Raw genomic sequence first — 26,521 nt, 5'->3', positions numbered from 1 at the left:
CCAAGCCCAACCCACTCCTAAATATTTTAAGTTGGGCCAAAAGAAAATAATTGGTCTCAAAATTTTGGGTTTGGTTTCCTAGGCATACAAATCCAAGGGACGCTGATATATTCTCAAGAAATTATATATAATATATTCAGAATTATAAATATATAAAAGTTGGATTAAGGTTCAAGTTAAAGTTGGGTCTTCTTGTTGACCCCTCAATCCGGAGTTCAAACCTAATTAAGTTTGGGTAAGTTTATTTTCAGTTTCAAAAATAGTTGTCAAAGTTTTTGAAAAATGGAACTCATATCTGGTTGGGTTCTGGTTGGCTTGCTTAATTTATTACTTAGTTTATACCGTATGTTATGTTAACCGTAGTTGCCCCACATTGGATCTACATGGAAAAAGTTATAGGATAAATGAGTATGTAACATTATTTAACTACGTAATATCATTATATCAATTTTTTTTTAATAAGTAAGATTAGTGTATAAAAAAAAGAGAAAAATATGTCATTCATCACCTTTTTAAAATAGAGGCTGAAAGTTCTGACTATGAGGAAAAATAAAATAATAAGTGTCACTATTCATATATCTCATCCTCACTTAAGCCATTTGGTAATTAACTAATAGAAAAATTATGCATAATAATAATATTTGTATATAAATCATGTTTGTGCATAAAATTAATATTTGTATTTAAATCATTTTGTCGTCGCTCAACTTGACATTCTTTTCTCAATTATTTGAGATTAGTTACATCAATATCCCTTTTTGTCAATGTATCTGCCCTATATAAAATTCATAATCTTATCTAAAACACATTCTAATATAAACATATAATAGGTATCTTAATTAAATATAGAAATATTTGACTCATAAAAAATTTGATATTAAGTTTCTTATCTAAATAATATTTGACTTTAATTTTTTGAATATATAAACTTATATGACAATAATTATTGATCAACTAATTTTTTTAAAAAAAAAACATTTGAATTATGTAAAATATTTTATTATGAAAATAAAAAATAATTCTAATAAACAAGTTCAACTGGGCGTGATAACTGATAATCAGTGATGTATTGTCCCATGAAAACCAATAAAAACATACACAGACACATAGAGATAGAGAGAGAGAGAGAGAGAGAGAGAGAGAGATATTAGTCATACATTGTTCCAAGTTATTGAAGATTTGAAGAAGAAGAAAAAAAGTTGCTCTTTCTATGATGGTTTTATTACGACATATTATTGTTACAACAACAAAAGCAAACACCATGCCATACACGTATTCTCATAAATATATATATAAAGCCATAATTCTCTTTCTTATGCCTCCAAAACCTTGCCATTGACATGGTCTTTTTCACCAGAATGTGGAAGCAATCCCTTCTCTCGGCATGTCTCAATCGCTCCCTTGAACATGTCCTCCAAGCTGTACTTAAACTCGAACCCCATTTCTTTCAACTTCTCCGATGAGAAGGAGACAACTTGCAAGTCCTTCTCGATGCCCTTAAACCTATCATGGTCATCATCAAAATCATTAACCAAGTGAGTTTTCACTACACAAAGAAAAAATAGAGGGTATAGTTTTTTCCAGTTTCCAATCACTTGACCATATTCAAAGTGAGGGTCGCGAATAAAAAACTCGTATATTGTGTGCATATAGATTGTATAGAGTTCTAAAAAATCTCCAACATTTAATTTTGAAGCAAATAAAGACTTGACCATTGAAAAGACTAAAATGCCCCTCCATAATTAAATAAAAAAACTAATTAAATATGAAATGTCTAAATATCCTCTTTTCGATTCATTGCACCTCAATATAGAGACACCAACTTCTGCGAACGAAAAGGGGCGCCAACCCCACAACATGCTGTTGTCAAGAGTTGGGGGATTTGTTGTTTTATGGGCTCCGTTTTATAAATTGATGCGATATTTGGTATGATTTTAAATTCTCAGATTGATGATGTGAGATGGATTCGAAATAAATTTTAGTGATACATATATATATATGTATATATATATTGAAGAGGCTTACTCAGTGGGGACATTGTACTCAGGCCATTTCTCTCGAAACATTGTAGCCAAATCATAAATGGTTCCATCATGAGAAGAGCAAATGTATCTTCCCTCTGCTTGAGGATTCTCATACAAGAATATGTGAGATTGGCACAGATCATCAAGATGCACAAATTGACCTTGCTTAATAATTGAGTAGTGAGCTTCATTCCCTGTACAATTTAATAACTATTACCAACTATATATATATATATATATATGTATGTATATGTATATATATGCAAACTAAAATGTACCTGTGATTGGTGAAAGAGCAGTGATTAGGCTTGGTGGAAATGTTGGAGTGATAAATGGGCCCACCACTAGTGTTGGGATAACACTGATGAAATCAATGTTGTTCTTTTTAGCTGCATCCCATGCTGCTTTCTCTGCCAATGTTTTTGACACAAAATACATCTGCATATATGTATAGATATAGAGATAAATCAGATTCATTATTGTTTCAATTTTATTTTTATTTTTTCATCTTCTGAAATTATTTCCCCCAAAAATCAATATTTCACGTAGAATGACTGGAACTCTCAACCTTCCTCTTCGCAAATAAAAAATCATTAGACATTTCTAATCATATAAAAGGGTTTTTCTTGTTTATTTAGAATTGTTTTGACCATCTTGCTATCTTGCTAGCACGAAAACTATGCAATTAAAAGAAAATGAATGAAGGAAGAAGGCATTAGCGTTAGATAGGATAATTTTGGGCCCGGGCTCATTGGAATCACATCCGCGGGTGAAAGATAGATAAATCAGATCTATTTTTATTTCATTTTTTTTTTTTAATCTCCTGAATTTATTTTTTTTTTTTCCTGAAAATTCAATATTACTCTTAGAAGGACTCGAACTCTCATAAGAGATCATTAGGCTTTTCCAATAAGTTAGAAAGGGTTTTTTTTGTTTATTTAGAATTGATTTGACTTCGCCCTGCGCGAAATCTACTGCAACTAAAAGAAAATAAATGAAGGAAGAAGGCATTGGCGTCGGGATAATTTCGAACACGTCTGAACTAATGCTCATTGAGACGTGCTTTACACGACCCGTGTCGTGGGGTTAATTTGACATAAATAACTTTATTTTAGAAATAGAGAGGAAATGAAAATACTAACCCAACCAGTCATCTTCTTCTTATAGATGAAATCCAAGTCACTCCAATTGGTTTCATCAAACACAGCTTGTTGGTGTTCTTGGACATTGACTGTTCCGGCTGAGGATGTGAAGACTATCCTCTTCACTGTTTTTGCTTTCACACATGATCTTATGATGCTCAACACACCGTTGATTGTCGGCTTAATTACTTCATTCTGTTGTACATAAACCAAAAAAAAATTTTAAAAAATGATTAATTATCAATATTTCACTCGACTAGTTAAAAAAAAAAAAAAAAACTATTATACAGTGACATCTGAATCTATCCTACAACAACTAGTACTTGAATAGAAACACTTGATTCGAAAACCAAGTAAGAAATCGAAGTTAATAATTTACCTAAACAAATAGAATATGAATTATTTATATGATCTAATAATAATTCGATATGATATAATATGTCATAAATGTATTATATATTTAATACTATAATATATATACTTTTATCATTATTTTTTCTTCTTCTTTCCTCTCTATTTTGTCTCCCTTTTTTTTCTTTAATAAAAAGGCTAATACCTAATTTTCTACTCCTTTTTTTTTTTTTGCTCAAATTTTATTTTTCCTCTTTGGCCTCTTTCTCTCTCTCTCATTTTTTTTTTTCTTTATCTTTTTTGACATTACACTTTTTTTTCTTAAAAAAATTACATCCTTAATTCTTATGAAAATATGGATTCATTCTCAATTCTTATGAAATTGGGGCTGAATTGAGCTTGATCCAATCCAAATCTAGTACATATATATATATATATATATATATATATATATATATATATATACATATTTAATATAGAATATATTTAGTTTCTTTCGTACATCAAATCTTATTTCATTGAGGAGAAAGGTTATGTGTCAATGAAATAAGACTAATTGTGTTGTTAACCTATTTACGTGTATGATTAGATAAATGACTAATTGTCCTATCCTTATAGCTATTAGCTAAATATATTGTCAACGGAGCGCACTGCGCACATAGCACATAGCACACGATAGTATTGTGTTTCCAGTATTTATGCAAGTGAATTCATGTATTGATATAATCATACACATAAATAGGTTAACAAATTCGTGCATATATAATTCACCATATATATATATATATATATATATGTTGTATACCTCAGGATCCTTGGATTCAAAGTCCATAGGTGTGGCCACATGAAACACCCCACAGCAACCTTCAATGGCTTCATCAAAACTTCCTTCTTCATTAAGGTCAGCTTTCCATAGTGTCAAGTTCGTATCAGCTTTTGGTAACTCCTTCAAGTGCTTCACTTTCTTTATATTCTCTGTTCCACCATATATATAAATTTCTCATTTATAAATTTGTTTACAAAAAAACTCCAGTGTGTGCGCAGTCTGAACCGTCGGAAGTAGTACAACTGTACAACACCCGCTCCTAGTTACACACAAAACCTCTATCTATGTGTGTGTATATACCTATATATTTGTGTGTGTATTTGACTAAATTAAGAACACGCAAGAGAAAGTATATAGACCAGGGTCACGAACAGTGGCACGAACAGTATAATTATTTTATAATTATATATATATATATAAATTTCTCATTTATAAATTTGTTTACAAAAAAACTCCAGTGTGTGCGCACTTTGAACCGTCGGAACTCGGAAGCATTATATTGTATAGGATCCGAGTTTGTTACGCACACAAAACCTCTATCTATATGTATATGTGTGTATATATATGAGTGTGTATATTTGACTAAATTAAGAGCACGCAAGAGAAAGTATATATACCAGGGTCACGAACAGTGGCACGAACAGTATAGCCCTGCTCGAGAAGGCGCATGATGAGCCATGACCCGATGAATCCGGCAGCTCCGGTGACGCATACGGTGGTGGCCGGTGCCTCCCCTGTCATGTTTATATATATATTTAAATATATATGATTTTAGAAATGGGAAGTGAATATATGACAATAATTACAAGGATATATAATATTATATATTAGGGAAGAAAATTATCAATGTTACAAGATTTTAATGCCTAGCTCTTAGGTAATCATATATATACTGTTAGTGTGAAAAAATATATATATATATATAGACGTGGGGTTTGTCTTGTTGTTATGCACGTGCTCAACTCACCCTTCATCTACAAAGTAGGAGTGGTAGGAGGGCTTGGTTGTTGGAACATACACATATGAATATATTTATATATATATATTGTGTTATATGTTTTTATGATATGGACATGAGATCGAGGGTTTAAGAGTTCAGTCAGTTTATTAATTGCAATGTATTTATGACTATGTGGTGAAGGCGTGCAAGTTTCAACAACCACTATTTTGGCAACCCCCATGCTCTCTGAGGATTCGAATCCAACAATAATTACAAAAACACCGCAGAAAAATAAATATATCATACAAAATTTATACAATTTACGTTCACGGTAGAAATTTGACGAAAGAGATTTGACGAAAATTTTTACTATGTGTAAAATTAGAGATTACAAATTTTAGTTCACACTCTGTCATGACCCGGATTTTTATTTAACCCGGTGGATCAGCTATAAACCGAGGAATGACCCGTGTACGGATCCAAATGCGGAAGCAAATGATAAACCAAGATCTCTAGGGGGTATTACATGTCTATAATACACCAATGTGACCCTCAATGAAGTCACATAGCCCTAAGAGAACAAATGCGAAAACGATGTTTCAAGAAGGGGCAAAACGGTCTTTTTCAAAATGGAAGTGGGTACTATCAAGCACACCATTGGAAAGACAATGAAAAATTAATAAAAATAGACTCAAGAATCACTTGATTCGGAATCCGGACGGAAAAGATATGAATTTAGTAAGAAGTGGCATCCTCCGTTTAAGAGTTTCCAAGATCCTATCTCACTAAAATTACAATAACTTTCACTACAGTTGGAGTTTTGGTGCATGGTTGATTCCATTGGAAAGCTGACTTCAAGTTATGAATTTAGTCTCAAGAATCACCCTATTTGGGTTAGAAATGAAGAAGTTATGGCCCTTTGAAGTTGGAAGAGCAGTGCTGAAACTGAACTGAAGCTACTCTCAGGATCTACCTATTTTGGTCGAACAAAATGAAGTTTCGGACGACCGAAATGAATATGCTGAGAGCTAAAATCATGAAGAAGAGTGCTTGTTGCTTCGGTAGACCGAAATGATGCATCGGTCGACCGAAATAGGCCATCGGTCGACCGAAATGGCCTTGAACAGTGTAAAAGGTTACTGGAAATGGTGTTTTACTGTGCAAAGAGGTTCCCAACAATCATTGGTCGACCGAAATGATGTTTCGGTCGACCGAAATGATGTTTTGGTGGACCGAAACACCTTGAAAAGTTGCTATATTGCTAGGAAAATGATCCTTAGTCCAATTCTAATGTTGCGTATGCATCATATACAATCCAAACATACTTAGAAACATTCTCTAGCTTGTAAAGAGCATTTCTAACATGCTAAAACAAAGGGGAACGTAGAACATGAACTAATGCATGAATTTTTGTATAAAACTTTATAATCCATCCATAATTAGTTCAAAAGCCAAAACTTATGAGTTTTGTGAGATGTGAGCATGCACGCAAACGTAAAAAGATGATATGGACGCGCTACAATGGTCTACAGCCTCAATGGACATTATATGCAAAATTTGACCCTTTAGTGGATGAATTTTCATATAATTCATAAACAAACTATAAAAGTGAAGTAACATACACAGCTTAAAGTATCTTCGGCCCTTGGCCTCATTACAAACACATATAAGGAGTAACAAAAAGTGCACTTAAGTGCACATTACATAGTTTAGACAACTAGTACAAGTTTTCACATATTACACCAAAAAGATCATGATATGCTAACAAGTGCATATCAATGTCACCAAAAAAATACTTCAAGACTTCTAGCATGTCTAAGAGTGTTGTGTATCCCACAACAAAGCTTTTTTACCTGCAAAACACCCAGTAACTTCGGAGTGAATAAACAAGTCTAACAAGTTTATTCGTAGGGAATGAGCATGCATATGCTTAATTCATTTACAAGGTTTACAAATCAATATTGTGTAATCCATGCTATTAAAATGACATGAGAACTTTCAGCATAGCACAATAAGATGCAATTTCATAAAGTTATCAACTTGGAAATTAAAATACGAAATCAAGTCAAGTGGATACTTGGATATTGCCCGGATTAAAATCGAACTTTTGAGATCACTTTAGGGCTATTAACCCCTGGGTACCTTTCCCCTAGTGCGCACTATAATGTAGGAGGACAATCCCCCGTACTAGAACCAAGTCCTAGCCTAGTCAAGTTCTTGATAATATCCCAAGTTTCCAAAATCAGCAAGTTTGAGCAACAAGTCATGATATGTATTACAACATAAAAACTCTATGAATTTAATGACTAATCATTAGAACAATTAAATAGAAATTAATTAAGCTAATTAGTTAACTTCCTCTAGATTTCAAGAATTATTCAAATAATCCCAAATGAATATATATCATAGACTAAGTCATGACCATGCCATATATCAAGTCAAAAATGAATTACTAGCATGGTAGAATTAAATAGAATTTAAAATCAACTTAAATTACTCATGTCTCTAGATTTAGAAACTCATTTAAATCATGTCAAATTAATACACAATAAGATTCAAGTCATAGCCATGCCATATATCAAGTCCAAAACAATTTATATGCAAGCTACCATTAGTCATTTATTACTTAAATTAACATAGGACATACATACAATTTGTATATCATTACAAGAATAATATATTCACTTAGGAAAATCAAGTAGAACACTCCTTACCTAGAGAATTGAATCTCTATGATCCAATGTACCCAAGTTCAAAAATGAAAAATTAAACAAGCGTCTTATAGAGGAGAGTGAGAGGAAGATAAAGTATTCCAAATTCTAGGTTCTAAGGTGAGTGGAAGGGTATGAAAATGAAGCTCAAAGGTTTAATTCAAGCTTAGCTCCAATGGAGATTTCTTAGAGTTCTTGAGAGGAAGATGGTGAATGTATTAAAATGAAATAGAATTCCTAAGTTAAAGGTGGTGAAATTCTCCACTCACTAGGTGCTTTTGCACTACCTCTCACACACACACTTACAAGACTAAAGGTGAGTCCTACACTTGTTCTAAATCTAAGTGAGCTTCCAAGATCAAATATTGAGCCTATATTTATCAACCATCCATGCTAACATGTGCTCCAATCCTAGGCCAACAAATGGTTGAATCTCCACCCTCCATGTGTCAAAGGATTAAGCCTACAAGTGGCTTCACTACAAAATCAACAAATGGCACCTTACGAAAGTGACACTTGTCACTTTTTTCAAAAATTACAAAAAGGTCCTTTTTGAAAATATCTTCTAAATTAAATTACAAAATGGTCCCTAAGACGAAAAATAATTACTTTATTTAATTACACAAAACCCCTCAAGTTATGATTAATTACCAAAAGTTATGCATTCATACCCTTTACAAGGGAAGTAGACATTTAACATGCTTTTCTACAAAAGTGTAAATGTAGATGTCTTAGAAATCAAATATCATGAATGTATGCAAAACCAAAATTAAATCCAAGTACAAAAAGTGAGATTTTGTAAGGAAAAATGAAAAACGACTAAAGGACGAAATAGAGAAAAGACGAAAAAATGAAATTACCTAAAAAAAAAAAAAAAAGGAGGAAATTTTTCGGGTCATGACACACTCTCTCTTTGTACGATTTTTAATGTCTCTTGACGATCACACTCCAAACCTTAAGTACCTTTATATATCGAGTTACTAGAAAGTACTAATTGGAATCTACAACCCATGAACAAAGACGGATCAAAAATTTTCCTCCAGCCCAAGCCTTCGAATCTCCATAACTTTGGTAAGTTTGGGCCCGCACAAAACTCATCCAACGAGTCACAACGCGACCCCATATCAAATTTGAATGACAAAATCACAAATCATTTATAAATTTTCAAACAATTTAGAATGATTTTGAACTCAACATCGTATATAAGATGCTTTAGACATGGTCGAGATCACTAACAGTTGAAACATAGTGAATAAGGATCGGATCTGCAGCCAAAGTTCTCTATTGACTTCCGCAAAACTCGGTCATGTTGTCCAACTGTGACTGGATGATGAAGTGGTTGAAGACGATCCAAATCCATAATGTAATGATGGGTGGGACAATCTGCAACAAGTTTCAATAGTTCAGAGCTAGTTGCAACTTTTAAAGTTTAAAGGGGTTCCTTGGGGATTTATTAATAGTTCAAAAGTGTAAAATATAATTTGTATAGAATAATAATGAGCAACCCCAAACTCTTTTAAGACAATGAAAAAATATATATATCCTCGAGAATTCAAACAAATACTTGCAATAAAAGTGTTGAAAAGATTAGGTTTTCAAAACCACTATTTCGAAATTTAACATCATTACTTTTAAAATTTTAAGTAATAGTATAGAAACTAAAAATAATAGTTCTGAAATGAAATTTTAACATAACTAAACTGTGTTTCAACAACCCATTGCTTCAAGGTAAGAGTACTTCAATTTTATTTTGAAATAATGTATTGAAATTAGATTTATTGTCTTGAAAATCTATGTGACAATTTACTTACCGGAAAAATAAAAACAAAAATCTCTAGCAACCACACGAGCCATGAAGTCGATAATTATATTTTCTTGTGCATCAGGTCCATTGCACTATATACAAGCTTAAATATTTTGCTAAAAAATAATTTTTAAAGTCAAAGATCAATGCCAATTGTATGTATATTTTTATCATTTGGAACGCGGGTGGACCTACTTGGGTCCCACACATGTGGCAAAAAATTCTACGATTTTAATATTTGATTGATTTTAAATAGCAAAGTCAATTTATGTGGAACCTACTAATTGATAGAGCTACAAAGCCAGCCAAGGCCAAACATTCTAATCAATGCCGGTGGATTTACTCTAAGTGGAAATTAAACCTACTCTAAGTAGACTTAAACTTTACTTAGAGTAAATCTAGAGTAAATTCACTTAGAGTAGGTTTAATTTCCACTTAGAGTAAATTCACCGGCATTGATTAGAATGTTTGGCCTTGGCTGGCTTTGTACCTCCATCAATTAGTAGGTTCCACATAAATTGACTTTGCTATTTAAAATCAATCAAACATTAAAATCGTAGAATTTTTTGCCACATGTGTGGGACCCAAGTAGGTCTACGCGCGTACCAAATGATAAAAATATACATACAATTGGCATTGATCTTTGACTTTAATTAAAAATTATTTTTTGACAAAATATTTAAGCTCGCGTGTGTATATATATTTCGAAAGTTGAAATTAAATCATGTTTCAATACATTGCTTGAAAAACATCATGCTACCCCCACCAATATGTTTGTATGTGATAACCTTTTTTTTTTTTTTTTCTCAAGGCAAAAATGTTAAATGAGAAATTAGAGGTATAAAAGTTCGAAATTGAATTACCAAAAACAACGAGAAGCAACCCAACCATTGGTGTATGTGATTAAAAAAGTTATTCAGGGTGGCTACTAGTTAAGTTTACTCGTCAAAGTGAAATAATTAAGGTCACATTTATAGACTAGATAGGGTTTTCCTGCTTTGGTGTGATATCAAATCCATCATTTGTTATGAAGCATAATACGAATACAAGATACGAGTACAACATGATGCGAATAATACATCAAATCTCAAAAAAATAAGACACGGATATGATATGGATACATCAATATATATATAGATATATAAATAATATATTTGTTGTCCTTTTATCCATATAATCATAAATAAATTACTAAGTATGAATTTAGAGCTAGATATTTGTTATTTTTGTTTTCTTAAATTTTATATTATGTTTTTAATTAATTCATAATATATTTTAGATTGCATTGAATTTTTTTTAAAAAAACATTACAAAATTATCGTGTTGCATCCTTAAAGTGTTCAAAATATATCATTGCCATGTCACAACTGTATCAGACTAAAAAATAAAATATTTATTATTCATAATACTTCTAGTCGTATTTAACGTGTGTCATTCATGTGTTCTGTTTGATACCTCCGCGACAACTTTAAAAAAATATTTGAAAAATATTTGTGCTTCCAAAATCATTTGTTTCTAGAAGTATTTTAGAAGTGTGAGACTCTTTTCCTGTTGTACATCCAATGCATTAGATAGAGAAAACAACACTACATTATAATACTAGATCGAGAATGCAATAAAAATGCGAAAGTAACTTTTTTCAGTATTTTCACACACACACAACATATCATTAGTTGTTTAATAAAACACAAATTTTCATTTTCACTGTGTGCCCTTTTCTTTGGACAAAACCACCTCCACATCTATTTATTTGGACTCATAATGCTTTATAAATTAAGGACTGTCCTTTTAAATCCAAGACATCCCTGTCCCTTATAATGTCCGTATTTAGGCGTTTTGTTCGTTACTTACCCGGTAATAGGCCCTACAACTGTTTTTCAAATGGCATCAACATTCACACACACCACGTGTTCGACGAAACGTCCAAGAGAGACCTCTATTCGCTCAATTCACTTATCGCCTCGCACGTTCGCAGTAGAGATGCTCTTGCGGCATGGACTCTCTTCCACCACATCCACAGCACGCATTCCGACCTTAATGCCTACACATTTACGCCAGTGTTGGGTGCGTGTTCAGCTCTGTCAGACCCCAAAAGGGGCCAACAAGTCCATGCTTTGATGATCAAAACGGGTTCCGAATCAGAAACCATCACCAAAACTGCTCTCATTGACATGTACTCCAAGTACGGCCAATTGGGTGACTCGGTTTGTGCATTTGACGAGATGGGTTTCAAGGACGTGGTCACTTGGAATACTATGCTTTCGAGCTTTCTACGCCACGGTCTTCCCATGAAAGCACTCAGTGTGTTTGAAATGATGAGTAAAGAAAGAGTGGAAATTAGTGAGTTCACTTTGTGTTCTGTGCTAAAAGCTTGTACCTTTTTGAATGCCTTTCGACAGGGTAAGCAAGTTCATGGATTGGTGATTGTGATGGGCCGCGATTTGGTGGTGTTGAGTACTGCTCTGATTGATTTTTACTCAAGTGTTGGGTACATAGATGAAGCAATAAAAGTTTATGGCAAGTTAAGCCTCCGAAAAGACGATGTGATGCGCAATTCTCTTATTTCTGGTTGTGTTCGCAACCAGAAGTATGATGTGGCCGTGTCAATCATGAGTTCCATGAAACCCAATATAATTGCACTTACAAGCGCTCTTGCTGCTTGCTCTGAGAATTCAGATTTGTGGACTGCAAAGCAGATACACGGTGTAGTGATCCGTCAGGGTTTCACTTTTGAAACCCAATTGTGCAATGTGCTATTAGACATGTACACAAAATGTGGGAAAATTTTGAATGCCCGTTTGGTTTTTGATGGAATTCTTCAAAAAGATGTGGTTTCTTGGACTAGCATGATAGATGCATATGGAAGTCATGGTCACGGACTTGAAGCTCTTGAGCTGTTCAATAAGATGGGGGAGGAGGAAAATCGTGTATTGCCAAATTCCGTGACATTTCTTGCTATTTTATCCGCTTGTGGGCATTCGGGACTGCTGGAACAAGGCCGGGCATGTTTCATTTTAGTCCAGGAGAAGTATGGTATGGACCCAGGTCCAGAGCATTATGCCTGTTTCATAGATATATTAGGCCGGGCAGGTCGGATAGAAGAAGTGTGGGGTATGTTCGATCATATGGTTAAAAATGGTACGAAGCCTACTCATGCAGTATGGGCAGCATTGCTGAGTGCTTGTAGAATTAACCATGATATCACTAGGGGTGTGTTTGCAGCAAAACATCTCCTTGATTCGGAGCCTGATAATCCCGGGAATTATGTAGCACTTTCAAATTTCTATGCAACCATTGAAAGGTGGGATTTGGTTGATGACTTGAGAAGCATTATGAAGACAAGAGGCCTTGTAAAGGAAGCTGGAAGTAGCTGGGTTGCTGTCGCATGCAGCCATCAAAATGTGATCAATCTAGAGAAGTAATATACTTCCCGGTTGTGCATAGTTGGTCTTTGTGGTTCTTGGATTCATTTGCTTTATATTTTTTAGGATAAAGACAACTTGGCTTGCTGTTGAATGTTGAAGTATTCATTTATTGGTCGGACAAGCACCAAAAAATGTTTGGTTACCATTGTTTCTGTCCTCATCTTCAAATACACTAACTTGTTTAAGTTGCCTTTTCCCATGCTCCACTCACCACCCAGTGCTTTTTTTCAAGTATGACATCATTGCCAAGGCTGTTAATTTTTTTCCTGTATTCCTCATTTATGAGATGTTTGAATATGTACACTGAAGAAAGTGTCATAGGATAAAGGCTGGCAACAATTGGTAGTACTAATGCAAGTGAGACTTGGTTGTTATTGAAGAGAATTGAAACTTTTTTAATTTTTTTTTATTCAACTATTTATCCTTTTTATTATTATTATTATTATTATCATTTAGAATTGCATGTAGGATGAGGGCAGGCTTTAGCGCAACAGTAAGGTTGTTCTTTCATGTGAAGGTAAGGTTACGTATATCTGACCCTCCTCAGATCTCGTAATGATAGGAGCCTCTGACTAGCCTTTTATATATATATATATATATATTGGCATGTAGGATCTGTATTGATCAATCACTACAGGCTATTGAGCTGGGGTATAATTGTCACTTTTGAATCAACTATTTGTGGGCAAGATGCAGTGTGATGTCCTTGCTAGCTAGTCACCTTCCATGCACGTGATGGGCATCTGTGAACTACCAAATGGTGGTTGACTGCACGTGAATAGCAACACCATTCAGTCGCTGGAAGGATTGTAAGTTGGTTTTAAGAGCCTAGATGAAGTGTCTTATGCCCCAAAAACAAACAAAAAAGGGTGCAATACTGGTCAATGCCACAAAAGTTCTAATGTAGTTGGATTTTATATGGAATTTTAGTACAGTCCTTGTCACCTTGATTGAAATGCATTGAAAGGAGTCTGCCATGCCATAGTCATGATGATATATATATATATATATGCATGTTTGGCACACATCCAAGTCCATAGAGCCAGGCAGAAGAGGCGTCTAATACGGACATTATTAGGTAATTAGTACCTATTTGTCCTCATTCTTATCCAAAATTTTCAAGCCATTAAAGATAATGGCTATTATCCAAATTTAACTTATAAATAAAAGCACCTTATTATGTAATTTTTCTTGTCTGTCATATCATATAGAGTGTAGTTGAACCTATACGGCGGCTTGCGCTTGCAGTTCACGCTCTACGTGGGCTCCACAAGGTTTTCATGGTGGCCTGATAGTCGTTGGATAAAGACGTTGGACATCACAGTCTGTCAAATCAACAATTTGTAATCCCGACATAGTTGACTATGGGGACTTGGTGGCTTGAGCATGCAGCTCACGCGCCATAGGCTCCATAGCATTTTTTTGGTGAACTAATAGCCGTTGGATAAAGAGACTGTCGTCACAGCCTCTCAAATCGACAGCTTTTGTTGCTTGACTTTGTGAGAGCACCTTCATAGTAGACTTGTTTTAAAAACAAAAAAACATGGTAGTCGACATTCGTTGAATCTGCGAGATGATGGGGCCTAGGTGATGCACTCACAGCTGTTTTGCACCCAAAAAAATAAAATAAAATAAAATAAAATAAAGAGAAGTGTAAGAGCGCAGTTTTTTTCAAACCATAGAGGGTGACAATTCACAAATAGAGAAATGATAATGATGACCGCTTCCTTTTGCGGTGGGTTTTTTTCATTGGTTACTTAAAATATCATTAATTATTTTTTCTCTATTTTTAAAAGCAAGTAAGAAATATAATCTATTTTAAAATAAAACTCAAATTTTAAAAATAAAACTACCCTTTAAATCATTTTTTATTACCTTTCTTATATTTCCTCCCTCAATCCATATACGTGTAATATATATATTTTTATTGCCTTTATTTCTTTTCTTTTTATTTCAATTGTCGCCACTAGTTATTTTTTTTCTTCCTTTTTTTCTTTATTTCCCTTTTTTTTTTTCTTCTCTAAATTGTTGTTGCCATTAGCCTTTTTCCATCCTTTCATTTTTTTTTAAACCAGAACAAATAAGAACAGTGAAATTTCACCAAATTTAGAAAAAAAAATTTCAAACCAAATTGTTATTAAATTTTAAATCAGAACAAATAAGAGTAGGGGAATTTTCATCAAATTTAGAAAAAATTTATTAAACCAAATATAAGAAAAAAAAAAAAAAATGAAAGGAAGGACGGAAAAAAACAGGCTAATAGCAACAATTTAGAAAAAAAAAAAAAAAAAAAAAGGAAAAAAATAACTAATGGCAACAATTGAAATAAAAAGGAAATAAATAAAGACAATAAAATATATATATATATACTATATGTATATGGATTGAGGGAAGAGATACAAGAAAGGTAATAAAAAATGATTTAAAAGGTAATTTTGTCTTTAAAATGTGAATTTTATTTTAAATTAAGTTATATTTTTCACATTCATTGAGAATAAAGAAAGAGTAATTAATGAGATTTAAAATAACCAGTGAAAAGAACGACTATGAAAAAATAATCGCTTAAGCAACTGTCCTTAGCATTTCTTCTTCACAAATAAACAATCGTCCTTGGCATTCCTCTTCACAAACATACCACTATCCAACCTAACATGAGTCTTGGTCACCATTAAAATATGTCAATCATATGCAAATAGTTCGATTTGCGTTATTGTTTGTATATGTATATCTTTACATATATATATATATATATATATATATATATTAATATTATCTGTAGCCTTCAGATACCCTCTTTCATCAAATTATAGACAGGGCAAGTTAAGGCCATTTTGTTAGGTATTATCCTCTTCTAAGCCATGTTTAGAGCGTTAAGTACTCAAAAGAGTCGTGGTGGTGGTGAATATGAACAGTTAGCTGATGAGCCGTTGATCGGAGTTTTGCAGGCGAAGCTGAGGAGGTCCGCAACCTTGCCAGCTAAACTGTTCGGTTCATCATCGAAAAGGTTAGCTGCAGAATCAAATGCTCCGGTGAAGCAGGCGAAAAAGGCTAGCAAGATTCACCCTTTCTTCAGCCTTTTCGAAACAAGGCGAAAAAAGAAAGCAACAGCAAAGCCAGAGTTTGCAAGATATCTGCAGTATGTGAAGGAGGGAGGTGTTTGGGATGTGAATTCAAATGTGCCTGTAATCTATTATAAATGAAGCTCTGTTATGCTACATATATATATATATATATATATATAGTTCTTGTCTTTTGGTAAGAATTCAATGTACTCTTGGGTGCTCTTGACAACTTGGATTTGTGGTTATGCTTAATGTTTGGATAAACCAATTTGTTAATTAAGCAGAAAACATATAACGTTCCATTTTAGAGCACTGAATCGGCAATTTAGAATTTGTGAATCGGAAAAAAATTGAACTAAATTTTCTTTGATTCAAATTTCAAGATGTGCAAACCTATGTCGATCATGTTAATTTTTTGGTTTCATTTTTAATTTGTTTTTGTTTTTTAATTTTAGAGAAATAAAAGGGGAGAGAGAGAGAGAGAGAGAGAGAGGAATACAAACAGGAAGCATTAGCTTATGAGATCGGAAAGGGTAACCTGGAGGAGAAGCAGACCAAAATATTTTGTAAGATTTGTTGAGGTCCAATGGGCTTTCTACGAGGCTAAAGTTATACAGGCCCAATGGATTTTTATATTTTAACTAAAGCCCTTTAATTCAAGACCAAGATCAAAAAAATATATTCTAGATCAAGAGATGCCATTATAGATGGAACTTTTATTTTAATTTTTTTTATAATATTTATTTATTTATTTTTGTGGACATGGTGTGTCACACCTCCCCCAACATCCCAAAATCTAACATGGAGCGCATACAATATTAATACTAATATAACAAATGAGAAATGTGTTTAACCAATAGTTGCATTCCTTCTAAGGATCAGTAGTTATATTTTATCTAATCTTAAAGTAAATATGGGAAGCTCAAATTTGATGTGTGAATTATTTTTCAAGAAAAAAAAAAAGTTTTTAAAAAAGTCACATTCTCGATGAAAAATATGGATTTGCACTTGCAATCAATTTTTAAGTAATTATGAAATTATTATTATTATTATTATTTTTTTGCAAGAAACACATTTTTACATCCATGGAGGGTTGGCATGAGCTATTTGTCTCTACATGTGCTTGAACTCAACCTTCTCGTTCGGAATGAGAGAAAGTATTATTAAACTATACCGTCTTTGGTTAGTATTAATCCAAAACTCGGCACATGCAATTTTGTATTTGTCATTTTTGACCAATAATAAATTATTCATTTTCTTCCTACTCCCATAATTTTTCTTTTCTTTTCTTTTTTTTGGGCGAGAAACAAACTCATATATCCAGTTTGTTCCCGGGGACTAAACCCTTAAAATACTAGGGTACAATGCCTTTAATATACTCCAATAAATATCTTATCAAATAAATCAAAATATTCTTCAATACATTTTTAAAGTTTAAAATACTCCACAATGCAATTTTACCATATTTATTTTAAAAATTAGTAACTTTTTAAATGGCGGGGACTTATTAAGTATATGGATATCCCTTAGTATCAAACCCAATCAAAACACCTCCTTTCGAATTATTATGAGAAATATGATGTAATCAAAACATCTCATTTCATATTTTTAAGAGAAATGAGCTGGTTTGTTTGGTTGAAATTGCAATACAAAATACCGAAGAATATATATATATATATATATATATATATCTCTCTTTGTGTGTATGTGTCTCCAAGAGGATTTGGATTACTTGTCAAACATGATGAAAATACTACCTTTTTATTTATTTATTTATATTTTTTTTTTGACAATGTTTAACTACTCACGGGTGAGTAGTTTCATCCTACTAACCTGTTATGTGTCCAAATAAAAAAATAACATATCAACTTTAATAACAAAATAATTCAACTTTAATAACAAAATAATAAAAAGTGAAAAGAAAACCAGATCAACCCGTTTTAATTACGTTATCGTCTTTTCTCTTTTCTTTCTATTTTTCATGACTTCTCAAACCCACGCTCTCCTCTCTCCACTATTCTTCTTTTTCTCACCTCCATGGGACATCATCAATCAATGAGCAAGTATGTTTGATTTGTGTTTGGGTTATTTTTCTTTTTTATTTCGTGTTTCATTGAACATCATCACTCAAGAGGAAAGCAAGAATTGTAAATTCAACTAGGTCTTGTAGTGAAAGTATGATTTAATTTTTTGCTTTGCACATTTAAAGTTTAATTTTTAGAATAGGGTTTTCAATCATCATTCAATAAGCTAGTATTTTCAATTTTTTTTTTCTTAATTTATGTTCTTGATGGCCTAGGTTGAGTTTTATTACGCATAAAAGAGGGAAGATTATGTGTAATATCAAATGGTCCAAATATATCAATTAATAGGCAAGCAAGAGCTATAGGTGCAACTGGGACTAATTTTTCGGGCGACGTTATCAGAAGTTAAACTATTGATTCCACTTGACCATTAGCTCTGATTTATGGTTGATATATGCTTTCGAGTGCAAGTTTTTTTATAGATAAAATAGATCTTTGAATAAAATGTGTAGAGCCTTTCAATTAAAATGGGTTAATCAAGCTTATTTATTTATTTACTATTATGCTTATTTTGTTATTAAATTTGAAGTGTTATTTTTTTTATTAGGACACATAATAAGTCAGGTGGGTGAAGCTATTCACGGTGACTACCTTATACATTGTATTATCAAAAGAATTTTATTTGTTTTCGTAATTTATTGTGAAAGAAGATAAAACTATCATTTTATCTTTATCCGTCCAAATATCTAAATATCTAAATATCTACCCAAAGCCTACAAAGTTCTAAAAATAGAGAAAAAAGCAGTATTATATTTCGAAATATTTGCGGGTGGAGCTTGACGAACATAACCATAACCATAACCATAACCATAACATAACCAGAGAGGAGAGAGAAAGCTAGAGAGAGAAAAGGACAGCGAGGTCCGTTAGAATAAAGAGCTTCCTCTCCTTTTCCAAGGGTTAGGGAGCAGAAGTCGTCAATCAAATATGTGTTGATTCATCATTTTCATATTCATACTCACTTCATTCATTCATTCACCCACCGATTCATGCCTCATCCCTAATTCCACCCAACCAACCATACCTAGGGTTTCCTCTACCATCTTACTTCCATTTCCCAAGGTAAAACTCTCTCTCTCTATGTGTGTGTGTATATATATATATTGCATATGTATGTTTTTGTTATCTATGCGTATCATAGACTTCAGGCGGTTTTATGTAGAATTTTATTGTGCTAATTTTATTATATATGTATATATATTTGTATTGTGTTCAGATTGATGTTTTTGAGGTTTGAATTTGAATAATTTCGAATTAGGGTTCCGATACCTTCAGTTTGACGCTCTCTCTTTATTTGGTTCCGTGCTTTAATATGTACGTACATACTGTTTGGTTGATGAGAAAACTGACAGAAAGAAAAGGCATCGGAAATTTCCCCCCTCTGTGCATTTAAGTGGGAGAGTTTTGTTTCTCAGCTCAAAATAGTGAAAATTTAACTATTGCTGCAGCTGTTATGCATAGCACCTTTCTGTGTTCTTTGTTTTTATTTATGTTCCGAGGTTTAATTTGTACGTACCGTTTGGTTGATAAGAAAACTGTGGGAAAGAAGAGGAATCGGAAATTTCTTGTCTCTGTCCATTTAAGTGCCAGAGCTTTGATTCTCAGATCAAAATAGTGTAAATTTAACTAATTGATAAATTTGCATTTTTTTATTACTTTGCAGCTGTTATGCATAGCATTTTTCTGTGTTCTTTTGTGGTGATTATGATGAAAAATATTTAAATAAGTTAAATTGTATGATGCAGAGTCATGCCAACCTATACCGCGATAGCTTTGGATAGGTTAATAGAACCAGGGGCTTCGAAATCCATGGAAGCAGCAAAGAATGCTCCTGGTACGAAAATGGAGAAGAGAAGCAATACTTCTAATTCGAAGCTGGAGAGGGGAATGAGTATTCCTGTCTTGAAGCCAGTGAGGGGAATGAGTGTTCCGAACTCGAAGCTGGAGAGAAGAAATACTACATCAATCACTACAGCTTTAGATAAGAAACACCATTGGGCTCAGATATCACCGGCACTCTATGCCACTCCTGAGCCAACCCCACTGCCAGACTCTCCATCTTCATTCCCTCCATCACCTTACATCATCAATCACAAGCGGCGTGGGCCACGCCTCCTCAAGAGCTCCTCTGTGGACGATGTTGCTACTCGCCAAGAAGCTCTGGATGGAAAGGATATAACTGAGAATTCAAAAAATGCAGAGAAGCAGGTTGCTGATTCGACCAAGGATGTTACTTTTAAGGTCACCGTTCCTAGTACTATTGATGAGGAGCATGTTAATGATGTTTATGATGGGGAGCATGGAAGCAACGATTTCTCTAATGGTCTGCCCGAGAAAAGGGGCCCTGTGAAGACTGTAGCATTCAATTTGGAACGAGAAGGTGAGGTTGAGGATTTCCTTGATCCTCAGGAATCAATGAGTGTTAAGAGCACTGAAGCAGAGAGTAGTAGTGGGGTGGAACGGTCCTTGAATCTCGCTACTCCAATGGCAGAGTTTTATGATGCTTGGGAAGGTACCTGGGCTTTGCTTCTGGAATTTATATGTTTTATCTCTTTATTTTCTAAAGATATTGGTAGAGAGTATTTGGATACATGACAACATGCTTAGTTGTTTTTCTTCGTCTGTGAGTATCTTGACATATGTTTGTGTGCTATCTTCATGCTTTCTTTCTTGCATATAAAATAGAAGTGTAGAATGTTAATTGAAGAGAAATACTCGTCAAGGATTTGCATGGGGTCACATTATGTTTTACCATATTGTAAGTGTTTATAGATGTTATGAACTCCCCATCCCACTCTCCTTTCAAACATTATTGTTCCAAACTTTATAATAGTTGTTACCGTCAATGATTTTATTAGAGTTATACACTATAGTAACATAGCAATCTTTTTACCGAGAAAAAAAAAAAAAAAAAAGCAATCTTATTTTTGTTACCAATTTGCAATATTGGAAGGCTTACTTGCCTTTTTTACTTACTGAAGAATTATCCTCTGAGAGTGCACCGCAGCTTTCTCTGCGTGATGTTGAAGCTGAATTGCGTGATATAAGATTGAGTTTATTGATGGAGATTGAGAAGCGGAAGCAAGCAGAAGAAGACCTGAGTAATACGCAAAGCCAGTGGCTGAGGATTCGGGATCAGTTATCTCTTGTGGGCATTACACTTCCTGCGGATTTAACAGAGCATGACCAACAGGAAGTTGATCCTGCAGAAGAGGTCAGCCGCCAAGTCTATTTTGCTCGGTTTGTGTCAAATTCCATTGGTAGGGGAACTGCAAAGGCTGAGGTTGAGATGGAGATGGATGCTCAGATAGAATTAAAGAACTTTGAGATTGCTCGGCTATGTGACAGATTGCATTATTATGAGGCCGTGAATAGAGAGATGTCTCAGAGGAACCAGGAAGCAGTAGGTGAGATTACCTCATAGTTTTTATAATTTCTATTTCTCACCTCAAACATAGTTGTTCTCTTTTTTCTTGATATTCTTGGATGGGTTTTATTTATTTCTGCTTCATATAGTATCCTGTATGATCATACGTTTTTTTTGTTCAACCTGATATCCTGCTTGTAAAATCAGAACGCACTGGTGACGCTGGTGCACATACAACTTACACAAATAGATCATGGATAAATAAAAACATGCGTGGCAGTGAAGTTTCCATTAAAACATCATCAACTTTTTTTTAATGTATATAAATATATTTTCCTGTCTACTGATTAGACGATTTTTGAGTCTACTCATTTTGTGACCTGCCTATGGATCACTGTGGACACTTCAATGAATGGGCCTGTTCTTGAACAATCTGGGAAAAGTTCCACTACTTTGATGGAACCATGGGTCTTAATTTAAGATTCAGTATGGTGGAGGAATAGTAAATTGAATTAGCCTTTTCAGCCCTTTGTTGATTTTTTGAACGTTTGAACCATAAGTATCCTAGGTTGGGCATATTAGACCTTTTGCTTCCTCATATACAATGGTGCATTGGCAGGTCTGCGTTGTATATGTGCAAGCATTCGCATCAAGTTTTTAATGTTTCATGCCTTGGGCATATCAGCATATTGTTAGACAACCACTAACCATACTGATTTATATAAATGTATATATAAATACATTTGAAAGAAGAATAGGGGCCATTGTTTGGTGCACTACTAAAATGATCAGGTTTTCAAGGGTGAGAATGCATGTTCAAATCGTAAGAGCAGTCACTTTGTGCAAATATGCCGAAGATTATTCTGTATCCAGTCCACCCTCCCCTCCTCTATTAACTGGACCATACTGTGTAATGACCTTTGACATTTTTAAAAGAATATATAAGTTCATAAATGAAAAGAGAAGTGAGAAACAAAGTCACCGGATAAGAGATGTCACAAATTGAATACCATTTACTTATAAGAATCTGATCGGATAACCTATTCAGGTTTATGCCAAGTAGGTCCACTATGAAAGCCATATACTTAATACGACAACTAATAGGACAATATAGGAGTAAACAAAACTTGCATATGATTTTCATAGATTTAGAGAAGGCGTATGATAGAGTGCCAAGGGACATAATTTAGTGGGCCTTACAAAGAAAACAAGTACCTATAAAACTTATAAATCTTATTCAAGGTATGTATAGTGAGACATTGACTGGAGTTAACACTACATGCGGAGAAACTAGTTACTTCCTTATAAAACTACATGTTGGGAAATTAGTGACTTCCTTGTAAAAATGGGATTACACCAAGGATCGGTGTTGAATCCATACCTATTTGTGATGGTATTAGACAAAATAACAAAAGATATACAAGAAAAAATCTCACGGTGTATGTTATTTGCGGATAGCATATTATTAATAGATACTTTAAGGAAACTTTAGCAAAATTAGAACTATGGAGAAATGCATTAGAATCAAGAGGCTTGAAAATTAAGGAAAGTAGACTTGGGTGGTATGGATATATTCAGCGTAGACCCAATGATGCACCTGTTAAAAGAGGAAGAGTTGTTTGCCTAGAAGGTAAGCCACAAAGAGGCTGACCAAAGCTCACATGAGATGAAGTAATTAAAAATGATTTGAAAAAATTAAATCTAAGAGAAAACGTGACGTATATAGAAAGAGGAGGGGGGGAAGGGAAATCGTGTGTCCCACCCCATCCATATTGGACAAGGCAAGGATAACGATGATGAATCCGATCATATTTTTTCTGAAGTAAGAAATTGTGCTTATATTTTATTATCACAATAGTGCTTATGGTTAAAAAGTGTGATTATTACTTAGTTCATCATAATCTTCAGATGAAATACCATTACAAATTTGGGGTCCATAAATATTATTTATTTATTATTATTATTATTATTATTTTTTTTGGGGGGGGGGGGGGGGTTGTGTGGATATATCCATGATCTATGCTGCCAACGTACTATGAAATTTTGATATTGTAAGACTGCGTTCTTAATAGTCATGATCAACTTGCTACTTGTAACCCCCTATTAACTTTTCATAGGGGTTACATTTTGGCAAGCTGAAATTTCCATTAGATGCTCTATTTTCCTCGCCATGCATATTAAATATCAAGCCTGTTGCATATTGGTATGTGTCTGCAGAAAGCTCACATTTTTCTTTATAAAATATTAAAATTGAAATCTAATTTAGCATGTGTTGTCGACAGATAGTTTTGGCATGCATGGTTACTGATAAACATTAAAAGGACACTAAATCCAATAGTTATCATAAGTCTATTAAGAAACGAAGAACTGTACTTGAAATTACGAGGATATAATGTGATCATGTCAATATTTTAATTTTAAAAGAACCAGCAGTTCATAGTTCCTCAATCTGACTTGCTTTATTTTAATATTAATTGCAATTTTATATTTGTCTGATAGAAAGCATTTCTTTTCTTCACAGTCTTGTCACTTTGCTATAGGGCTGGCTTAACTATAAGCTGGACATATTAGAACTGTCAAGTTTATGTTATGCTTGGGTTGGATTATGGCATTGTGTATTGCATGATTTTTTCTTGCATGTCCACAGGTTTCTTTAATGTGTTTAGCTTGACAACCTACAAAACCTTCTTCGTATTGAGAAGGAATAATCACTTTGTTTGAACTTCCAAAAACAAAATAATCACTTTGTTTGCCATGGAAATGGCACATATTTGGTCTTGTCATACCGTGTAATAAACTACACTGTTATATTTTAACTTCGCATATCTGAAATCATCTAGATATTCTGATAAGAAGGGCCGTGATTTTAAATCATTATCATTTGGGGACTGCTTTAAATTAGTGAATCAACAGTGTACTTTTTGGCAACAGTTGCTTTTATTGCTTTACTTATATCCGACATGTAATTATGAGGTTATACTTAATTGAATTCCTGAATATTTAGACTTAAAATAAAAAAAAATAAAAACCCTGATTATTTAGCCTAGTGATATAAAAATATGAAAATTTTCCAAATATTTTCTTGTTTTGCCAAATTTCGGAATGTCATGCCCACTATATTTTGATTGTTTGGCTTGGGTATCTAATGTGAATCTGAATTCAGAGTAATGGCTGACTGATTCCCAAACTTTGAACTTTGACTTGGGACCGAGTGGCATTCTTGATGGTTCCAAAATGAACGACCTTTTGGATGTGAATTTTCTGAATTGTGAATTTGTGATACATGTTTTTGTTGTTCTGTTGTTAAACACTGCTGAAAGACTGATGAAATTATTTTCTATTGCCATCTGCGCTGTGTTGGAATAAGATGCCAAAATATTGAATTTTGTTTAACAAATCTCCTCCCCACCCCCCTCTTCTGCCAAAACAATAATAATATAGATAAATAAAAAAAGGGGAGAAGATAAAAAGTGAAAAAAAATTAAGAGAGAAAATGAAAAGAAGTTATACTGCATCTTGCTAGGAGGTTAGGAATCCCAAAAAAGCATTTCGTATGGGCAGTTTCTCCCAGCACAACCGCTTTTACCACTTTTGCTTGTTTATGAGTTGCTCTTTATTGTTATTATTTATTTCATGTGCTTGTGCAATTTGGATTGAAGATTACTGGATTGAGTTGATGTGTATGCATGGGGTATGTGAGGGCATCCTTGAAATTTCCGTAATTTTCGTTGCTGCTTAACATAGAATATTTTAAATATTTTTATGTCATTTGACTTGTGTAGAGACGACACGACGGCTTAGGCAACGAAGGAAGAGAAGGCAGAGGTGGGTTTGGGGTTCGATTGCTGCTACAATTACACTTGGCACTGCTGCCTTGGCATGGTCTTACCTTCCAACAGGAAAAGGATCGTCTTCTACCAACCAATCACCTGAAGGTGACCATCCAACCGAATGACGGGCTTCCTGTTAAATAGCTAGCTGAATGAAATGTCATAGAAGAAGAAATAAGTGAACGAGAGGTCAAATATGCCATCTTGTGAATATTAAAACATCGAGCTTTCTTTTCTGGTTGCCTATTTTCTGCCATTGCAGGATGTGTATAGTTCCTGCATAATAATTTTTTTGTTCTTAAAGTTGTGCCTTCAAATGGCAATATATAGTTAGGTTATGAATCATATATTGGATCAGTCTCTGTATGTAAAAATCAGGTTTCCTCATGATTTTGTGCTATAGAATCTGCAAGCATTCGGACAGAGCACAAGGAATAACTAAATTCCTCTGCACATCCAAGTCAACCGAGATGGTTCTGCAAACGGTAATGTGGATTAGATTAGATTATGCTTACATGAGTAGTTTTGGATTCTAATTGGTATCTCATAAGTTTACGAATGAACTTGATTTTGCAGTTCGCTATGTCTCTTTGACATTTCATTGACCTTAAATTTCAAGGTGTTTATGCTTTGTGTGTCACAGGTTAGCTCTGTGGTGTCTGTCATAACTGCTTCGGAAGCTACCTCCGCCTGATCGTTTCTTCTAAACATGGTATTCTGAAATATGAGTTTTCGTTTTTAATTTACTTGACATGATAGAAACTTGTTAGTTCTGCAGAGAATTTGGATCCCGTCCTGTGCACTAGAGGGAGAGGGAGGGTGGGGATTTCCCGATGGGGGGTGTGGACCCCACCCCTTGTAGGAGGCGATCTACACCCTCTTAGTGCACTGGACTGTGGTTTAGAAAGCTAACCTAGACTTTGCTATTCAGCTTACAGCATAGTGATAGCTAGTC

At 33.9% G+C, this 26,521-nt stretch overlaps 4 protein-coding genes across 4 annotated transcripts; 3 read left to right on the top strand and 1 right to left on the bottom strand.

The window, feature by feature from the left end:
• Positions 1-1,184: 1,184 nt before the first annotated feature.
• On the bottom strand, positions 1,185-5,231 carry LOC132266679 (dihydroflavonol 4-reductase-like). The gene is made up of 6 exons (XM_059767637.1): positions 4,961-5,231; positions 4,323-4,492; positions 3,167-3,361; positions 2,303-2,462; positions 2,026-2,218; positions 1,185-1,503 (listed from the first exon to the last, which is right to left on the bottom strand). The coding sequence occupies exons 1-6, from the start codon at positions 5,082-5,084 to the stop codon at positions 1,314-1,316; spliced, it is 1,032 nt and encodes a 343-aa protein (XP_059623620.1). The 5' UTR covers positions 5,085-5,231; the 3' UTR covers positions 1,185-1,313.
• Positions 5,232-11,342: 6,111 nt separating this feature from the next.
• LOC132266678 (pentatricopeptide repeat-containing protein At5g66500, mitochondrial-like) lies at positions 11,343-13,782 on the top strand. Its single transcript, XM_059767636.1, has one exon. It carries the CDS (start codon positions 11,616-11,618, stop codon positions 13,218-13,220), a length of 1,605 nt encoding a protein of 534 aa, XP_059623619.1. The 5' UTR covers positions 11,343-11,615; the 3' UTR covers positions 13,221-13,782.
• Positions 13,783-15,830: 2,048 nt separating this feature from the next.
• On the top strand, positions 15,831-16,557 carry LOC132267536 (uncharacterized). The gene has a single exon (XM_059768689.1). The coding sequence runs from the start codon at positions 16,082-16,084 to the stop codon at positions 16,421-16,423; it is 342 nt and encodes a 113-aa protein (XP_059624672.1). The 5' UTR covers positions 15,831-16,081; the 3' UTR covers positions 16,424-16,557.
• Positions 16,558-19,125: 2,568 nt separating this feature from the next.
• Positions 19,126-25,953, top strand: LOC132266677 (uncharacterized). The gene is made up of 4 exons (XM_059767635.1): positions 19,126-19,431; positions 20,115-20,881; positions 21,351-21,776; positions 25,519-25,953. The coding sequence occupies exons 2-4, from the start codon at positions 20,119-20,121 to the stop codon at positions 25,689-25,691; spliced, it is 1,362 nt and encodes a 453-aa protein (XP_059623618.1). The 5' UTR covers positions 19,126-19,431; positions 20,115-20,118; the 3' UTR covers positions 25,692-25,953.
• The last annotated feature ends 568 nt before the right edge of the window (positions 25,954-26,521 follow it).

This window comes from Cornus florida, unplaced genomic scaffold (assembly GCF_030987335.1).
Source record: "Cornus florida cultivar Cherokee Brave unplaced genomic scaffold, ASM3098733v1 CherokeeBrave_3.0.0_Hap2_Chr07, whole genome shotgun sequence".
Taxonomy (NCBI): domain Eukaryota; kingdom Viridiplantae; phylum Streptophyta; class Magnoliopsida; order Cornales; family Cornaceae; genus Cornus; species Cornus florida.
This window is presented reverse-complemented; position numbering and strand designations above follow the sequence as displayed.